General features: G+C 36.7%; 1 protein-coding gene across 3 annotated transcripts; it reads left to right on the top strand.

The window, feature by feature from the left end:
* The first annotated feature begins 2,733 nt into the window (after nt 1-2,733).
* LOC145230490 (uncharacterized) lies at nt 2,734-20,833 on the top strand. 3 transcript variants are annotated; one of them, XR_013860669.1, is made up of 13 exons: nt 2,734-4,254; nt 6,663-6,781; nt 7,006-7,115; nt 7,620-7,867; nt 8,473-8,614; nt 8,871-9,032; nt 10,028-10,160; nt 10,436-10,556; nt 10,769-10,936; nt 13,142-13,222; nt 18,214-18,300; nt 19,886-20,029; nt 20,182-20,833. XR_013860669.1 is itself a non-coding variant. In XM_080095920.1 (13 exons), exons 11-13 carry the CDS (start codon nt 18,266-18,268, stop codon nt 20,600-20,602), a joined length of 651 nt encoding a protein of 216 aa, XP_079952046.1. In that variant the 5' UTR covers nt 2,736-4,254; nt 6,663-6,781; nt 7,006-7,115; nt 7,620-7,867; nt 8,473-8,614; nt 8,871-9,032; nt 10,028-10,160; nt 10,436-10,556; nt 10,769-10,936; nt 13,142-13,222; nt 18,214-18,265; the 3' UTR covers nt 20,603-20,833. The 3 variants fall into 3 exon arrangements, 1 of the variants encoding a protein (XP_079952046.1); XM_080095920.1 differs by having other exon boundaries at nt 2,736-4,254; nt 19,835-20,029; XR_013860670.1 differs by lacking the exon at nt 19,886-20,029.
* Nucleotides 20,834-20,907: the final 74 nt, after the last annotated feature.

Raw genomic sequence — 20,907 nt, 5'->3', positions numbered from 1 at the left:
GACAGACTCTTTGATCATATTCATAAACAAGGTTTCTGAAGGTCATTAAATTGATATCAGTGATTAAATACTTCTACGATTTTAACTGTGCAAACTAATACTTTTATGTTTTTTCGGATACACTCGTTGAATCGAGATATTGGAAATGGACAGTAAATGTTGACGAATCTATTCACGACTAAATGATTTCAAGGTAAAAATATTTAACGATAAAAGGACAAGCACAATACATAAAATGAGAAGCCATTCACAATAGCAATTTAATTTTGTCCGATAAGCTCAACTTTTTGCAATTATATTAACCATCTTACGATAAAAATAGGATCGAAACCTTGCACATGCATTTTACTCCAACATATTTCACAATCATTTGCTTTATTTTCTTTGTGTCAGGGTTCCACTTGCGTAACTTCATTTTGTGAAACAAAGGTGTCTTAAAACCGCCACAAAAGTAAAAATCTCAAATTCTTCTGTTCGTGTTTACAGATATTACTTGACAATTCATTTTTTAATTCGATTACCATCAACTTACTTGGGTTGAAACACGACATGCCACAAACATCGTCACATCGGCACCGCTTGAAGCGCCCTCTACAATCTGAATCACGTGAACAGGGTTTCCGACAATTTCTTCCAGACTCGATGAGATTTAGATCTCTGCTGGGGCAAATTGTTTGGGAAGAACCTGCAAAAAATATTAAACTTGTAATAACAATCCTAAAGCATTAAATTTGTGTTTGCCTGTTATAACCCACTGAAAAGACAACAATAAAAGTAAATAATGTACATCATCCTAAAATAAGTTACGATGGGTCAAAATTTAACTTTTAATTAAACACGACACCACATCAATACAGTAAATGTAACCGTTACGGTACAAGTTTAATTGCAAATAAGCAGTAACTGATACTTTCTTACTTACCAGGTCGTACAATTGAGACTGAACGACAAAATAGTGACAAAACGATTATACACAAGGTTTTCATAACAATCATCTAATTTTCCTGTAAAACACACATCAGTATTAACATTAATTCAATTCATGCATTATTTGCCAGGGCCGCAATTAAAATTTAAAATACAAAAAACTGATTTGGCACTTTAAAGCAACAAATATAACTGCAATTGCTAAATCGGCTGCGACAGTTGTGTTTCATTCTGTTTCAATCAAGCTCAAGTAGGCCTACCTCCTAGCGTTCTCAAGCACTGTCCCTTCTGCAAGTGACTCACAAATGTGACAAACATTGCAAGGTGCCAACAACGAGCAGTTACATACAAAGTGCAGGACAGGAAGTTGTTAAAACTATTTGCGAACTGCTGAATGTTCACGTTTCATTCGACAAATTTTCGATACAATTACTATAAACTCAAGGTTCCATTAATTGTTTCGGATTTCTGAAAAACAGATTCATGCGCGCAGTATGGATTACAATGTATTGTAATCATTAAATGATGCTGCTGTGGCGTTTAAAGTACAAAACCGACAAAAGCCAATCAGACCTTCGGTTTGATTTACAGGGATAAACAATGTACCACTGAAAAGTGGATTAATCACAGTGATGTAATACACATGTACGAGTGTATAGCGTGTACAGGAACGCAACAGTACATATGTTGCACGCTGACTGCATATTATGTAAAAACAATAACAGCGATTTGTTTACCTAAAAAAATCTTCCTACAGCATTTTACAATCCAACTAGTTTCTTTCTTTTCCACTTGATATTATTAAATGGATCAAGTTTGTTAAACTCGATTGGAGTTTTATCAACCAAAAAAATGCAACAATGTTCATAGAGTCAGTTGTCTAATGCATTTGCGGTTGCTGTTCGGTACATTTTAGATGTCGACCAAAGAGAGCGAACATGGATTTAGATTTTTGCATAGCACCAGGGTGATTTAAATTTATAAAACGAGGTGCTTTCAATTGCATCATTGTTAATTGCGCAGAAGTATTAAGATATGATTGCTGACTGCACAAAGTTACTTGTTGCTTCGGGTAAATGCTTCATAATAAATAATCCCAGTTAATATTTATGGTATTATTTCATATTGGTTTATAATCAATTTTAAGTTATTGTACTAGTGCGAGACAGCATTTGATTAAGGAAGTGAGTGAAGCGGTACATGACATGAGAACGTTTTAGTACAAAAAGTGAAATGCAAATACAAACAACAATAAAGTTCAACCATATATTGTGCCCTTCACTGTTTTGCGCTTCATCGCGTTTTAACGTTGCGCAGCTATTTCCTTTTGGTGATAGTTTTATTGCACTTGTGTCGCTATGTCTTGTTTCGCTAAACCAAATAAACTCTACTCAACTAAACTCAGCTGCAGCCAACGCACGAAACTTAAACAGTGTTGAATATTTGTGCACGCGACCGTTTTAATGTTTGCCTAAGGCTAAAACGTGATGACGCAGATGTGTACATAGCTACTTCGCTGAGGTCTTGTCATACATTCCTTAGCCTACAAGCCTGCGTTTTACCTCATGTTTACATACGATGTGGGCAAATTCAATAGACCATCTTTGTTGTATGTGCAGTCGGTTGCGATCCTGCGCGAGAACATTCCAAATACACAGAACTAATCACTTGATAACTCACGTTTGTAACTCACAATTTTTGATTTCTTTGCTTTTAAATCGATTTTTCATGTTCATAGAAATCTTAAAAGGTAAACAATAAAACTCGAGTTTGCAAACGAGCGTTTCGGTCTGTCGCATAAAACTAATTTGCAAATGTTAATGTGCTTTGTTTAGCAGCTGTTTCAAATATTTTATGAAGGAAACCATACCAGTTAATAATGCAGTTTAAAAAACGCGGTTTGTGGGAAGTAACAAGTTTTCGGTGAAGTCTATACACGGACTTGAAAAGTAGTTTAATCACAAACATTACTGCCAAGGTAGTGGTGTATATAGACAACATCGATGTATTCATTGTAGCGTTTGAAGCATGAAGCACTCAGATAAAAATGTATTTAATTATTAATATGCATGTTTTAATTAATGTTCTTCGACATGAATCATGACGTCATCACATCAACGTCACAGTCACACAGATTGTGGTTTGTTTTCTTATTATCCTCTTGTAAACACGAAGTGTAATAGTCTTGAATATTATGACATATTGGCTGGTTATGAATATGCTGTTGCTGCCAGGCATAATGTATCAACAAAATTTCAGCTCTTCCAGCAGTTTTTTATTTCTAATATGCCAACGCTTCGATGACCCATACGAAACACCTTCATCAGGGTAATGACATAAATTGCAAACACAATTTATTATAAAGCGAAAAGGGCAGCGAATCGGCATTAGAACGTCCGTTTTAACGTTCATCTGGTTATCTCTGGCTATAAAAGTTCAAAGCCAATATGCAACAGAACATTAGCTCATTCTTTTGCTGGTGGCTGTATTGATTTTATCCTGAATTAGTCAGGTCAATGTTAGGAACCAATAGAGTTATGTCAATCTTTGCAGCAAAACTTTTTCTAAAAAATATAAAAGCAAAAACAGTTTAAATGTATAACTAACACTGTAAAGCAAATACCATGAAGGTTGTGGCAAAAGGGTAGCACTATAAAGTACATGATTGCTAAATCATACCTAATGTTAAAAATCACCCTATATATGTGAAATATTCGATTTGCACTTGTCATACAGATCACCATACATTTTGTGTGACATGCTGATAAAAGTACTTGTTGTTTTAGTCAGTGATATAACTGGTTAGTTTCTGTCACAAAGGCTATGCATATGCAACTATAGAAACGTATACAAGCAAGGACATAATTCCAAAAACTTGGCAACATTTTTTTTTGAGATCGGGATTTTACATTTGTTGTTTACTTCTTTCCAGTGCAAATATTTTTTAAAACCATTTTAACTGTTGCAAGCAATATTATGTCAGTAACAAAAGATTCTAGCAATCAAACAGACACAAAAAGTATTTTGAAACAAACTACAGTGTTTTAATGCATAGCATTGCTGTTTTTAATATCAAGTTTACAAAAATCCTATAAACATTGCATAACAATGAGCCAAATGGCTTTAAAGTTTTTACACCAAATCATTAAACACTGTACTAGTATATTGTGGATGTTGGTGTTTTCAAACAAATTTTTTTAATGGTTTTGTTTTTGCAGTTTACAGTACTATTCCTTATTGTGTAGAATATTGTGACAGACAATTGAATAAAATCTGCTTTAAGAAAAGATGATCAACAATTAAGTAATTGAGCTAGAACAGAAACAGGTAACTTTTAAAACATTTTGTGATCGCCATTACAAAAGTGTTTATTTGGACTAATATAACATAGTCCATGTGGGATAATAGCTATAGTGTGTGTCAAAAATAATGAATTATAAGGTGTTACTGTATTAACAAAATTTCAGCTCTTCCGGCGGTTTTTTATTTATTTTTTTATAAGGTGTTAGATGTATAACTATTAAAATTGCTATGAAGTACAGACGAATCCGGTTTAGCGCATACCGGTTAATCGCATAATCCGTTTAGTTGCATCACAATTAAAAATCCCAAACTGTCGCCCATCGTTTGTTAAGAAAATCGTCCGGTTAATCGCATACTCAGTTATCACATAAACTGGACATTTGCATCGATTTTCATTGAAATATGCAAGTAACTGGATTGATGATCTTTATGTGAAAGTCGAACAGACCGAGTTTTTCGAATAAAAAATGCTGATATGATAGTCAAATCCTCCGAAAGGTAATGTACGCGAAAAAGACGTGGTTGCATCTAATTTCAACATTGAAAATGACACATCTCGACCATAAAATATTTTTAAAAGTTATTAGGAGATTAAATTGACGTTCAGTTTACCTCTGTGCAATAACTAGGAGTCGTTATCTCAAAGCTGTGCACATTGGTTCTGTTTTATTGGCTTATCTAATCGCCAATAGTGTTATAACAAGCGTTTGAATAAAGGGTTCAACATGTTAAAATTACGAAACTGGTATTCTGGCAAAGTTGCTAACTGGTAACATGCCGACGATTGCCATATTTTATGTCTTCTATTTGAGACCTTGCGCAACTTATCAGGTGGATCACCGATTAAGAAAGGCATTTATTCCTCTAATATTTGTTGCTGGTTTAAATTTTTGAAGCAACTATCACACGTTGATCAAGTGACAGTTACGCTAATCTTGCAGCTGCAGTTTTGCTGGGTAAGCTAGAAAGTAGTGCCACAATCTGAGTCGTTAAAAGGCTTTGTTAAAATCAATTATTTTTTTTGTCAACTGGATAATGTGTTATAATAGAAACTAATGCAGCTCACCTTAGCGCCCTTGCAGTGTAGAATGTGCCAATGTCATAAGTTTGACCAGGTTTCAGTTGTGTACTTTCGGGTTTGGGCTTGCTTACAAATCCTAGCACTTTGCCGCATAACTGGTTGGTTTGCATTTGAAAACAAAATAGTTTAGAAACAACAGGCCATTTTACGTGTATATTAAGCTAGTGACCTAGCACATTTATAAGGGAAACTACCCAAAACAAGACTAAAGCGTCATAGGAAGGTTCCTTACTTTAAATGTTGACCCCCCTTGGCTACGATGCGATGTAATACATCTTTTCAAATAAACCTGACAAAGCACAAATCAAGCGAACTGTGGCATGTGCGCCAATTAAGCAGTGTGTGTGTGCGTTTCTACTGTTTCTTTAATACACTTGGGCGATTGCACCATAAACACGACAGTTAGGAAGCATGACGTCATGTATTGCGCTGAGAGTAATAAATCTAGTTTGACTTGACAGTACTTTTTTCGATTCTCGGCAACAAAAGAGAGAAAATACTGCTCCAGAGTCATAGTTGAGTGTCACTGCAACTTTGTTTTAGCTGGGGAAGTGAAAATGAGCACTTTTAATAATGGCGTGTACTGTTTACACAGCAACCAGATTATTGCATATTCCGGTTAATCGCATCAAATGCCCTTGGCAAATCGATAATGCAATTACCCGGATTCATCTGTACTATAAAGGCTGTGTAGATAATGAGTAGAATTTAAGTTAAACGAAATGGGATTTAAACTGATTAAAAAAATGCAAACCGTTTCAGGCCAGGTAGCTTGCTTGAACTGTGACAAAACCTAAACACGAAAATGTATATGTTTTTAACTTGAACTGAACCTAAACTCCTAAAAACAATTCTTTAGCAAACCCGAACCTGAACCAATGACAAGTGGTTCCACTCCCTGATCTCTAGTTTGCAATTTTGCATAGTAACTTATTGCCAACTAGCTTAAAAACATAGAAACAATTGTTTTTTTCTGTGCATTTGAACTTCAAAAAGTCATGATGAACTACTAAGATACATGACCTATCATGCTTTACACTAAAAATAAACAAGAGATTTAGTGTATTTTTTTCTTTTTTCTTGTTATGAGTTGTAAGTAATGTGATACAAACATGAATTTTTTCAGGAGTAGTTAAACTCATCAAATGCATTTTATGCTTTTTCCCAAATTTATTAAATCATAAAGCTATTCATCCTTCTGAATATACTGTAATGCTTTTTCCCCAATTTGTCTTTTTTGATCTATTTGCATTGTATTAGTTTGTTTTTACAAGTGTATGTGATCTATGATTGCCTGCAAAAAGTAGTGGACTTTATATCAAGTGTGACACCAGAAACTATCTCTGTGTAGGTGACCTGTTTGTTTCTGCCTGTCCTGCAGAACAGGCAGAAACAAACTTGGGAGATTGGAGCTGAAATAAAACTTGAACTTCCCGACCTACAACCCAGTGAAGTTTGGCGACTTAAAAGGTAGTATATATGCGCTAAGCCACTCTCTGGTTGTGTATATTTATTACTGATCTTACCAAACAAAAGATTTAAAATTCGTGGCTGTAAGATTTAAATTTTTTACCCAACATGTCAAAAAATTTAAAATTCATTTTTTTGCATGTGATCTCTAGTAAAGTAAATAGTGTTTTGTGCATCTCTGTATAAAGCACCACTATTATGAGAAATTAGCTACTTTTCTGCAGGTATGAAATACATGTTCGAATGTCGCTGAATCAAGTTTGTTGTCATGAACGATGAACTTCTAACAAATTGGATCGCAGGAGAGAATGCAGTTTTGTTGTAATGGAGAAGTGTAAGTTTTTTACCTGAAAGTTTACCTGAAGTGTAAGTTCTTTTTACGAGATTTTAGGAGGTCTGTCGAAACAACTTCCACATCCCATGAAAGGAATAGGGCAGTGGTTCTTAACCTTTTTGGTGTAGTTTCCCACTTAAGTCAATCACCAACTTGGAAATTTTCCCCCTGTTATTTTTATAATCATGTTTTGTGCCCTACGTTAACAAGAAATATTCTTCAAATGAAATAATTTTTGTATACTGCAAGGTATACTGCAAAATTATTTAGTTTAAATAGTGCTTCTGTGAGAGATTAAACTGTTTGGAATACTGAAGAGCCTGCTCTACTTGCATTAGTCATTCATTGCATCACAATTAACAAAGAAAAGGCTTTTATTCGCAAACAACAGCAAAGTTATTGATGGTTTTAGTCTTGTCTGTGATGTAACAAACGGCCTTTGTTAACAAACGCTTGTATATGTCTTGTAACCCTTGGTTAAATCAATCTTACATGTTGTTGCAGAAAATTTCTAGTAAAGTATCTTTCAACGGTTAATTCAAAGCCGGATTCGACCATCGAGCCCGAGTTTGCTCTTTTCAAGCTTACATAATTTCCCACCGAAAACATTAAATTTCCCACCGGTTAAGAACCACTGGAATAGGGAGTGGTTACATGGAACCAGTTGCCAGTAAAAGACCAAATTAGCCACCAGATTTGCCAACCATCCATTACCACCATTACACAGGTATTGGCAACCTGCCAGTTTCCAGGTAGGTTTAAAGCTTGATCAGTTGTCAGAAAAGTGTGAGGAAGGTTTCAATTGCTTCCTCTGTTGCTGCCAAACCAAAATTGAGTAGTGTGCATGTTTCTTTGAGTTTTATTCACTGTGATCAACTAAAGCGGTGGTTCCCAACCTTTTTTGTTACATTCCTCCCTTTGTCCATTTTCGAACTATTCGTTCCTCCCCATAAGATGAAAAACAAATATAACATTGCAATTTGAAATAGACCTTATCATTAGGGATGTCCATTTCAGAATCCTTTACAATCCAAATTATAATGGACATAATAATGTATATACAAAAATTTTCTGTAACATTTCCAATGTAAATTTTTTAACACTTTTTATGAAATTCCTCTCCTGAACTCATAAAATTCCTCCCTGGTTGGGAACCACTGAACTAAAGCAAGGATGGGCAACCTTCGGCTCATGAAGCAGTGTGACTGTTTCTTGTATCCCACTCATACCCAAGAGTTGTTAAGTTTAAAATTTTGTGTGTTTGTGCTTGCAATAAGGCTGTAAAATATAACTGCGTTGAGGTTGGGCATGATTGTTAGTATCCTAAACAAACCTGCCTAATAAACTTTGTCTGCAGTTGTTGATCCGATCATCAACACAATCACGCTCTCACAAACTTCAAACACTCCCTCCTGTTAATCCCATCGCACCTCGAAGTGGGCAACTTCAACCCTCCCCAACCACAGGTGCTCCATCTAGTGGTACACTGCCAACCCAGTGTAAGTTATCAAATGAAACTTTAATATATAAAGGGCCATTTTCCATGTATGCATGTTTTGTGTGCTGTACTATAAAGTGTTATGAAAACCTGATGAAGGTTTTTTGATGTTGCAGAATATGATGTGCAAAGTGAAAAGTTTAACATTCCCCAGCAACATTTAGCTTTTTTCTGATCTAACTTCAAAAAGGTTTTTACACTCTATATTTTTTGCTACTTCTGTTTCCCTCAAAGTTATCATTTATTTTTTATTTTAGCTACTTTATCCCTCTGGTTGAGATTTTCGAGCTGACTTTATGAAACAACTGCTTTGAAACATTTTGGTTGCCGGTAAAAGACCAATTTCGTCACCAGATTGGCCAACCATCCAAACCACCACCACCACCACTACAAGTGCATTTGCAACAGGTCTGTTGAAGGTAGGTTGATATTTTACCAGTTGTCCAGAAAAGTGTGATAAAGACCCACTTCCTCTATTGCTGCCATTTTTTTTGAAGTTTACTTGATAATTATGGGCCCCCTTCCCTGAAGGGCCACATATTGATTTTACTCGAATCGTTTTTTTCCTCCCAAAGTGTGTCTGACTCATTTTGCCATCAAATGTTGGATGGATTTGGATGAAAATTACACAGATGCATCCCACTTTGTTCATCTTGATAACACCAGTATTTACTCCAAAATCCCTCTAACATGGCTGCGTTTTTAAACACTAGAAATTGGCTGAAGTTTAAATAGCCATTTATAGGTGTGAATTGTTGTTTTCAACCATGTAGTCCCAACATTTCCCTCACTAACCCCCAAAGTGTAAAACAAATGTTATTGGGCACCACAAACGAAAGATTTCTGTGGCACAATAGTGTTACTAGTGCAACCAGTTGTATGTTACTCATTTGTGAGTTGCTTGGAGGACGTTTTCGTGCCATGGCGGTTAGGGCCTTGTTAACAGCCCTATGACTTCAGAAGCATTAACACTTGTTGCTCAAAACATTGTGGACAAAACTGTAAACATTGGTAGGTTGGGCCCAAATTTTGCAGTTCTATTAATTGGGTCATTGTGGTTTTATATTTTTAGCCCAATTAGTTACCCTACTAGCCCCCTAAAATCGGTGAGTTTTTTAAACAATGTCGGAATTGGCTAAAATTTTGAAGCCAAAAAGAAAATGATTCCCTCTTTTCTTTCTCTTTACACCACCACTTGCTTTAGTTTTGGCGACAGCTATTTTGGAAACATCTGCAACATGATGTTTTCTCTAGATACAAGCTTTCGGGTAGATTTGTTTTTATCAAGCTAAAGGTTGTGTTCAGTTTTTTCTAATTTGAAAATTTATGTAACCTTTTTTCATTTAAAACCAAATGCCAAGTTAAGCAGCTGACTTTCAGCCACATTTTAAATATATATATATATATATTGCAGCATTTGTTCAAGAAACCCCAACAATTTTAGGAAGGAATATGAGGATATTCGCAGAACATCAATTCTGTCAGCGAAGAAAGATGCTTTACCACAAAATGTAGAAAATACAAATCCTATTCCAACTCCATGCATAGTAAGATGAAATGATTTGATCAAGTTGTGTTAATCTTTGAACTGTGAAACAGAAACTGATTGAAATGCAACAATCACATAATATGTGGTGCTGCAATGCAATGCAATGCATGTCCTATCTTTACTTTTACACACACTACATGAGGGATAAATACCTACATGTAGACTTGGGAATATTCGATTCTGGTTAAAGAAAAAGTTTTTGCCATTGGTTTCTATGATTGTAAATGGTGCTTTGTACATCTTATGAGATAATGTTGTTAGCTACCTCTGCAGGTCTGAAATGCATGTTCGAATGTCGCTGAATCAAGTTTGTTGTCACGAACGATGAGCTTCCAACAAATTGGATGGCAGGAGAGAATGCAGACAATAGGAAATTCCAGTTTAGTGAAGCAAGGTTTGTATGGAAATGCTTCACAGAGCCAGCTTACAGTTTTGTTGTCATTGGGATGTATCATGCAAACACAGAGGTCTTTCTTTGTTTTACTACTGCGGTCTTAAAAAAAATCTACTTTATTTTTTTACACACTTATTTCGCTTAACTAAAAACTTTTTTTTACTTTGGTTCACCCCCAGATGACTGTGTGCTAACATTTCATTATATCCCAGCTGCTCTATCCATCTACTTGAAATTTTAAGAGGACTGTCTTAACAACTTCCGCATCCCATGGAAGGATCATGGAGTGGTTACATGGAACCAGTAGCCAGTAAAAGACCAATTTCGCCACCAGATTGGCCAACCATCTGCAAGTGTGTTTGCAACTAACCAGTTTGAAGGTTGGTTTAAAGTTTTATCAGTTGCCAGAAAAGTGTGAGTATGGTCTACATTTCTTTCTTTGTTGCTGCAAATTGAAATCATTTAGTCTGCATGATCCTGTATGCTGGTTTCACTCACTATGACCAACTTTAGAAAATTTGTAGTTGTAAACACATGTAAACTATATTTAAAGTTTAAATTTAAATGTTTAGTGCTCTTCAACCGTGTATACTGTATACCCAAGTGTATGGCGAGGTATTTGGAACGAGTTAACACCACACTATGTCCACATTGCTGAAACAATGCAGCAACAAGCTAGTCATTAAATCAACTTCTAACGTTTTTACACTTTTAAATGCTAAATTTCCTGTGCCTGGTAGGGATGGGCTGAGCTGTCTGAGTACTCTGTACCGAGCATTGCTGGTTTTGATGCTCAGTGCTCGGCGGTGCAATTGCACAAACTGACCAGAGCATTAAATTTGTATATTCATGCGCTGCTAATATACGAAACTAGTGTTGAAATAAATCAAAAAACAAAAATGACTGTTTTTTAAATGCGTTAGATAGTAAAAGAAAACTTATTTCTGGGGCTTTTACAGTTTAGTGCACTGCTGGTGCTATAAGGGACCTTGAACAAAACTGGTGTAGAATTGGGAATGTTTGTGATGTTACAATGTGTCGAGCACCGAGCATTAACGTGAGATGCTCGGTGTTCGACCAGACAGAACATTTGTACTTTTAGCCCATCTCTGTTGGAACCATAGGCGCCGAACACGGGTATGCCGGGTATGCCAGGCATACCTGAACGAAAACCTCGGGTATGCCGCATACCCGAAAATTGGACCAACGTTAATCTTGCGTTTAAGGAAATTATTGTAATACGAACCAATACGTAACATAAACAATTGATATCAATCGTGTTCGTTGTTTCACAGCCCATGAATTGTTCGCATTGATTACAATTGTAACGTCTTCAAGAAGCATTGGAATTTAAATGTTAAAGGGTGGTAAAAAGCACAACAAAGGTTGGCGTTCGTTTGCGAGAGGAGGGGAATCGCTGCTGTCCGGGTTTAACATCCACAATCACGCGATAAAAAAATAGCGTTTGTGAACTAAACTATGAGAATACAGTCCAGTATTAGTTCTAACTGCCTCTACGTAAGAACAACGACTTTCTAATTACAACCGAAAAAACAACAACGCTTATTGTTACGTCACAAACGTATAGGTTTGTACTTTTCCCAAAATTATTGTGTTAGCTTATCGAAAGTTTTTGGCAGTTAAGGACATCGTGTGAAGTACACTAAACTTTAAATTTAATACTGCATACAACTCAATGGGTTAACAATTTCGAGCTAAATGGGTTAGCTCGATTTTCGAGCTAAATCCATTTTATCTTCATTGTTCCGCCTCCCCGTAATTTCGGCAAGTGGGTCCAATTTTTGGCCATGAGTAACGCGATGTTAACGCCCTCAAGTGTTACGTTGTGTAAATTCATAAACTGCAAGAATTAACGTAATCCCACCATATGTAGCGACAGGAAATGAATTGGTATTTTATGACGTCACTTTGTGACGTCATACAATATGGCATACCCGGGAAAAATTTAAAGTCGGCGCGTTTTAAAAGTTTTAAAGATGGTTGGAACCCATGGGTTTTGCCTACAGAATCAAAACAAAGGTTTAAAAAAACAGTGACCAATATGAAATACATATGAGAAACTGTGCTAAGGTAAAAGTATTATACCTGATGCAAATATGGCTCAGAAAAATTTTTCAGTTCTCATTTTCTGGTCTGATTTTAAAACTTATATACTCACAAGATATACTAAGGTTGGTCCTTCTCTTTCTGTTTAAGAGTTACTGCAACCAATTCAAATTAGAAATCTGTTGATTTGCATTGTTTCTGATTATGAGCACCCTATCTCAAAATTTTAATGTTTTTTTTCTCCTGTGAAGTTTGTACATGCACTTTTCGCATGAAATTTTGTAGGATTGGGATGAAACTTTCACTGCTGGTTTACCAAATCTAGCTGTTTCTGGCTTGTTTTTTTCATTATACCAAGCTTATGTATTCATTCCACTTGCTTAACTAGCACTTCATTGCTTTGGAAATATCAAAGCAAGGTTCCCCTTTGTTTATTGAATACACAAGTGGCGCCGTGGTCACATACGTTCGTGTTTTTACATGTTCGAAGTGTGATATCGTGTTTTTTTGCATTAGAGGAAAATTTTATGGCTGAGCTTCATTTGGTCGAAACGAGCTGATGATTTTCTACAAAGTCTTGATCTTTAAGATGAAGTTTGGTATGTTTTATTGAGTTTTATTTGTCCTGACAACCTTGCCTATTAAACTATACAATACCACAATACCAATTCCACAACATTGCTGCTGTGTTGGGGTCTCTAAGATTTTCTGTACCAACATCGCAACTTAATCTTCATCCTATAAACTCTGTTGCATGTCAAAATCTCCCACATTCCCAATATGGCATATGCAAACATCCGAAAATATTGTACAGCTATATTTAAGTGCTGTTTATCCTGATAAAAGCAAACTGTAGGACGTCAACTCGCCGGTACACAATATAACATTTATCAAAACATGTAACTAAAGTTAATATACACAGCGATATTTACGACTTCTATTTTACCCATAAAATGGAAACACGAAAACATGAAAGCCATTGGGTTATTTCAAATATCACGCTAAAATTTTAGGTTTCCAAATTCGGATCAAATCGGTTTAGAAATCCACTAAAACCAGTTTAAAACTCGGATATTCCTGCGAGAAGCGACTTATAACCGTGTTTTGCCACATTATTTCAAACCAATTTCCCTCCAAAATCGAAAACCCGTGGTTTAAATGGTCGTTAAGAGGCAGAAACCCGTTTTGTCACATTATTTCATAACACCCCCCTCCTAAATACAAAAAAAATACGCTAAGACTATTGCCTTTGGTTTATTAGGAAATCAGATAAAAGTGTCGCATTTTCATTGGCAGTATAGATCGGTTTGAAACGTCGTTAAGAGGCAGAAACCCACTAAAACCAGTTTGAAACTGGAATATTTCCGTGAGAACGGACTTATGACTGCGTTTGGCCAAAATGCTCAATACTACCCCTCCTAAATAAATAAAAAACGCCAAGCCTATAGCTTTTGGTTTTATTAGAAAACAAAGAAGAAATGTCAGAGTTTTTTATTTGCTGCATAGATCGGTTTGCATGGACGTTAAGAGGCAGAAACCACAAAAACCAGTTTAAAACTGGAATATTTCCGTGAGAACGGACTTATGACTGCGTTTTGCCAAAATACTTAATATTCCCCCTCCTAAATCGAAAAAACGCCGAGTCTATAGCCTTTGTTTTTTTCAGGAAATAAAGTAAAAATGCCATATTTTCATTGGCAGTATAGATCGGTGTGAAATGTCGTTAAGAGGCAGAAACCCACTAAAACCAGTTCAAAATTGGAATATTTCCGCGAGAACGGTCTTATGACTGCGTTTTGCCAAAATACTTAATATTCCCCCTCCTAAATCGAAAAACGCCGAGGCTATAGCCTTTGTTTTTTTCAGGAAATCAAGTAAAAATGTCGGATTTTCATTTGCAGTATAGATCGGTTTGAATGGTCGTTAAGAGGCAGAAACCCACTAAAACCAGTTTAAAACTGGAATATTTCCGCGAGAACGGTCTTATGACTGCGTTTTGCCAAAATACTTAATATTCCCCCTCCTAAATCGAAAAACGCCGAGGCTATAGCCTTTGGTTTTTTCAGTAAATCAGGTAAAAATGTTAGATTTTCATTTGCAGTATAGATCGGGTTGAATGGTCGTTGAGAGGCAGAAACCCACTGAAACCAGTTTAAAACTGGAATATTTACGCTAGAACGGACTTATGACTGCGTTGTGCCAAAATACCTAATACTCCCCCTCCTAAATCGAAAAAACGCCGAGTCTATAGCCTTTGGGTTTATTAGGAAATGAAGTAAAAATTTAAGATTTTCATTGGCAGTATAGATCGGTTTGAAATGTCGTTAAGAGGCAGAAACCCACTAAAACCAGTTTAAAACTGGAATATTTCCGCGAGAACGGTCTTATGACTGCGTTTTGCCAAAATACTTAATATTCCCCCTCCTAAATCGAAAAACGCCGAGTCTATAGCCTTTGGGTTTATTAGGAAATGAAGTAAAAATTTAAGATTTTCATTGGCAGTATAGATCGGTTTGAATGGTCGTTAAGACGCAGAAACCCACTAAAACCCAGTTTGAAACTGGAATATTCCCGCGAGCACGGACATATGACTGCGTTTTGTCTGATTAGTTGAAACCACCCCCCATCTAAATCGAAGAAACGCCAAGGCTATAGCCTTTGGGTTTATTAGGAAATCAGTTAAAATTATCAGATTGTCATTGGCAGTACAGATCGGCGCAAAAGGTCAAGAAACCCACAAAAACCATTTGAAAACTGGAATATTCCCGCGAGAACGGTCTTATGACTGCGTTTTGCTAAAATACTTCATACTCCCCTCCTAAATCGAAAAAAAAGGTCAAGACTATATCCTTTGGTTTCATTAGGAAATCAGGTAAAAATGTCAGAGTTTCATTGGCAGTATAAACTAGTTTGAATGGTCTTTAAGAGGCAGAAACCCACAAAAACCAGTTTAAAACAAGAATATTTCCGCGAGAATGGACATATGACTGCGTTTTGCCAAAATGCTTAATACTACCCCTCCTAAATAAAAAAAACGTCAAGCCTATAGCCTTTGGTTTTATTAGAAAATAAAGAAGAAATGTCAGAGTTTTTTATTTGCTGTATAGATCGGTTTGAATGGTCGTTAAGAGACAGAAACCCACTAAAACCAATTTAAATATTTTCGCTGAAACGGACTTATTGCGTTTTGCCACATTAGTTTACCCCCCCCCCCCCCCCCCCTCCTAAATCGAAAAAACGCCAAGGCTATATCCTTTGGTTTCATTAGGAAATCAGGTAAAAATGTCAGATTTTCATTGGCATGCAGTATAGATCAGTTTCAACGGTCGTTGCGAGGCAGAAACGCACTGAAACCACCTAAAACTGGAATATTTCCGCAAGAACGGTCTTATGACTGCGTTTTGCCACATTAGTTCAAACCACCCCCCTCCTAAATCGAAAAAAACGCCAAGGCCTTTGGTTTGATTAGAAAAGTATGTAACAATGTCCGAGTTTTATTGACAGTATAAACTAGTTTGAATGGTCGTTAAGAGGCAGAAACCCACTAAAACCAGTTTAAAACTAGAATATTTCCGCGAGAACGGACATGTGACTGCGTTTTGCCAAAATGCTTAATACTACCCCTCCTAAATAAAAAAACGCCAAGCCTATAGCTTTTGGTTTCATTAGAAAATAAAGAAGAAATGTCAGAGTTTTTTATTTGCTGTATAGATCGGTTTGAATGGTCGTTAAGAGGCAGAAACCCACCTAAACCAGTTTAAAACTGGAATATTTCCGCGAGAACGGACTTACGACTGCGTTTTGTCTGATTAGTTAAAACCTCCCCCCTCCTAAATCGAAAAAACGCCAAGGCTATAGCCTTTGGTTTTATTAGGAAATCTGGTAAAAATGTCAGATTTTCATTGGCAGTATAGATCGGTTTGAATGGTCGTTAAGAGGCAGAAACCCACTAAAACCAGTTTAAAACTAGAATATTTCCGCGAGAACGGACATGTGACTGCGTTTTGCCAAAATGCTTAATACTACCCCTCCTAAATAAAAAAACGCCAAACCTATAGCTTTTGGTTTCATTAGAAAATAAAGAAGAAATGTCAGAGTTTTTTATTTGCTGTATAGATCGGTTTGAATGGTCGTTAAGAGGCAGAAACCCACCTAAACCAGTTTGAAACTGGAATATTTCCGCGAGAACGGTCTTATGACTGCGTTTTGCCCAAATACCTAATACTCCCCCTCCTAAATCGAAAACCGCCAAGGCTATACGCTTTGGTTTGATTAGGAAATCAGGCAAAAATGTCAGATTTTCATTGGATTATAGATCGGTTCAAAAGGTCGTTAAGAGGCAGAAACCCACCTAAACAAGTTGAAAAATGGAATATTCCCGCGAGAACGGACTTATGACTGCGTTTTGCCAAAATACCTAATACTCCCCCTCCTAAATCGAAAAAACACCAAGGCTATATATAGCCTTTGGTTTTATTAGGAAATCAGGCAAAAATGTCAGATTTTCATTTGCAGTATAAATCGGTTTGAAACGTCGTTAAGAGACAGAAACCCTCTAAAACCAGTTTGAATCTGGAATATTTCCACGACAACCGACTTATAACTGTTATTCGCGATATTATTTCAATCTTAGACATTATCCTCGCACCCAAAACACTAATCAGCCATTCTGTGTGGAAACAAATCAATCCCTGAAACGCACACAAGGTTGGCAGTTATGTCGTAATAATGGATATATGGCGCAAGGGCTGCAACGGCGGGAAAAGTTTTAGTTATTGGGGAGGGTTACTGTCCGTTACTCACAATTTAAGGTTGCACAATAACATGTAAAAATGTGTTTCAAAGTGGATGACCGGAATATTAAATGGTTGTCGTCAACAAATGAAAACAAAGTCATTCCCAATCTGCAAATGTTCAACCACTGGGTTACAACCATCCCTTATAAATCCATCATATCTTAGCCCAGGGGTGGGGAACCTTTTGTTCATTAAGGCCACCCAACGTTTTGTCGACACTCGTGTAGGCCGCATGGACTATTTCTCGGGTTTTTCCAAACACTTTTGTTTACATAATGCTCTTTTTGTAATCTTTCGGAATAGCACGGTCCAAGCTGAATGCAGTGTTATACCTAAATAGATTTCCCACCTAATTTCCACTACAACATTCATGATTTATTTTACCTACAGATTCGTTTCTTGCGCGTATTAATGATCTTTTCTAAGATAAGTTTGTTACATCACAGACAAATCTAAAATATTGCATTATGCGCAAACAATTGGTTAATTATCAGATAAATAGGATTGTTGAACCATAAGCTCTTATAGTAGTTCCGCAAAAATAACTAGTGTGAAAACAGCTGGTCTAGAACCAATTAAATAGTAATCTAAGAAAGAAAATAAAGGTGAGTAAAAATAGCATTTCCACATATTTGCTTTCGGCTGGTGCAGCCAGCTATGTCAAGGTCTTTAATGAGATTTTGACATCGAAGGCCGCACTTATTGCTCCAAAAGGCCACATGCGGCCTTTAAACCGCAAGTTCCCCACCCCTGCCTTAGCCGATAAACTAATAACTCTCATGTTTTTTACTCAGTGATTCATCTTTCCTGGATGAATAGAATAACAAAGCAGCTCGTGGAACCAGTATGGAAAATGGAATAGTGGGGCTCGATTCAACTGGGTAAGTGGGTCTGTCACTTGTGAACAAGTTGGGCTTCTTTTAAGTATCTGATTCCAAAGAGATCGTAATAAAGAGGATTTTGTTTGCATAATGCTTACAATCTCATTTACGTGGTTTATATTGTAAATATTTTGTGAGCCACCATTGTACAATTAGAAATTCAGCATAAAAAAACTTATGGTAATGTTTTAAGTACATTATTAAAAAATACCAATACTGAGAAAATCTTAGGTCTAAAAAAACAGATGAGAATTCGGTATTCCGAATTTAATCTACCTATTCTAGAATAGTATATTGCATGGTTGTAGGAACAGAAAACACATAGTTGCTCATAATCTTAAGAATTAGGATCCAAGCCCAAATATTCCAGATGGTTTTTAAGTGTCTGCTACTTTAAACTGTTGCACAACATGATATGCAAAGAAGAAAGGCTTGATTAGGTACAACTCCTTCAATAGATCTGGTATACTAAGATTTATGTGCGAATGTTTCTACATTTTAAATCATAGAACTTCAGTGCTGTTGAAGTGGTTATGCCGAATCAAGCTAGTCATTTCCCTAGGGCAGGGGCGGGCAACATACGGCCCGTGACGGGATTTTGAGCGGCCCGCAGACAGAATCCGGTCTTACATGAAAATGTGGCCCGCGGCCACAGTCTGCCTCAACCCCCACTACTTGCTTACTACGTCAAATTATAGTTGTAACGGACAGTAACGCTCCCCAATAGCAAAAAAACTTTCCCGCAGTTGTTACCATTGCACCTTCCGTCCATTGTTACGACATAACTGCCAACCTTGTGTGGGGCCTGCTTTCACGGTTTCCTTTGTTTCCACACGTGTTGCCTAATTAGTAGGGCAAGTTTTTGTTGCACTTAAATCGTGAAAAAGTTGCACTTAATTTTAACAAAAGTTGCAGTAAAAAGTTGCATTAATGCACAAGTTTTTTTAATACTGTTAGGGTATGAGATACTCGAAAGGTTCCGCTGTATTACCCAACAGTTTAAGATTTGCAGGGTGTCTGCTTGTTCCGTTTCTTTCTTCGTTATTCAATCGATCATGTACACATTTGCATACATGTTCTTTAGGTTTGAAACCTACATGACAGCATTTCGCTGTCAGCTCCTGCAGAGCTGTCAAATTTGGTACTTTCCCATTTCACGGACGACCGCCGAAATTACACTTTTTTGCAAATCAAAGAGAATAGAACCATACTGGAAGTAGTTTTTTAGCATGTTTTTTAAATCACTCCGTAACATTTTACTTGATAGAAGTTGCATGAATAATAGAAAAAAGTTGCAACATAAAATTCCTACAAACAGCTCATAACACCATACTACATAAATTCTCAGTATTTAGGAAGCTGTTAAAAAAAGTTGCAAAAGTTGCAAAAACTTGCCCTACTAATTAGTGTTTCAGCAGTATCTAAGTCTGTGGTGTATGCATTAAATTTGTTGTGGTAAATAATTTTATGTTATATCAGTTAGATTGTTTGGACTGTATTGTAATTGTGACGTTCTTGATTGTATTTGGTTTAGAAGGTCAAAATTCCGTTTTAAATCACTGGATAAATACGCGAATCGATTCAGGAATCCGGCCCGCCAAGCACTTCATTTTCCCATATCAGGCCCGCCGACTGGAGAAGTTGCCCGCCCCTGCCCTAGGGTGTGGTCACTGGTCTTCACGAATACTTCATGGCTGATCCCAGTAATGAAAATATCTTCACGATTAAGGTCGTTTCATACATTTCATTTAATGCTAATCCGAAACAAAACATATTTTTGTTACATTATCGTATTTGTTTTTCGTTAGTGTATGTTTTAAGCTATAACATATTTAATTGCACATGCTGCCTAATCGTAAACCACATCATTCAACAACGCAGATTTAGTACCTCAAGAAAATCCCGAAACACATCGATCCACAAAGACCAGGCCATCGGAAGTACAACAGACCATTGCATTATGGGTAATATCTCACCGATAGCGGTCCATCCCCCCATGAAGCTCGAGTACGTCACAGATATGACGATAAACAAAAGCCGGAGAATTTTGAGTCCCGTTTTGGAACAACTTTCCCGATTTCGCTCAGCCCAAAGCTCACCACCGCAAACCATCGCACACGTGCTACTTCGATCCGCGCAACAATGTACGGAAGTCAACCACAGCACACGCGCCACCTCCGTTGCCATGACGACCGAGAGAGAAACCACGTTTTACCCTTTGTTTCCAGGGCAACGGAAAAAAGGGTGTTACAAAGACAACGGGGCGCGAAACGATTTGAAAGAGCTCAATATTTATTTTTAGCAACATTTTCAGGGCAATATTATTTAAAAATGAAAAAAAAAATCTTGCAAGATATGTCGATGTCAGTGCCAGGAGTACATTGTTTCCTGTATATCTCTCCCATCTACTTCGTATCTTGCGCTAATTTGCTCTTTAACCGTTTACTCTCTTGAACTTTTACTGTTGTTTCTGTCTTCGTTGTCCAAAATACAAAGCTTCAAATAGAACTGAATAAATGTCTGTTGTTCCGTATATTGTAATCACAAAGCTAAATCAAAGGCAAGCATTTTAAAATTTAGACTCCTGTTCCTCCGCAAAGCAACCAA

The sequence above is a fragment of the Phallusia mammillata genome, chromosome 5 (assembly GCF_965637545.1).
Source record: "Phallusia mammillata chromosome 5, kaPhaMamm4.hap1.1, whole genome shotgun sequence".
Lineage (NCBI taxonomy): Eukaryota > Metazoa > Chordata > Ascidiacea > Phlebobranchia > Ascidiidae > Phallusia > Phallusia mammillata.
Note: the sequence above shows the minus strand (reverse complement) of the source record. Positions and strands in the feature narration are given on the sequence as shown.

Bases quoted from the DNA above. Each gene is read 5' to 3' on its own strand.
- LOC145230490 (XM_080095920.1), top strand. From the start codon at position 18,266: ATGGAAAATGGAATAGTGGGGCTCGATTCAACTGG. The intron at 18,301-19,834 runs GTAAGTGGGTCT...TATTTGGTTTAG, and splicing joins GTGGGGCTCGATTCAACTGG to AAGGTCAAAATTCCGTTTTA. The intron at 20,030-20,181 runs GTCGTTTCATAC...TCAACAACGCAG, and splicing joins AAAATATCTTCACGATTAAG to ATTTAGTACCTCAAGAAAAT.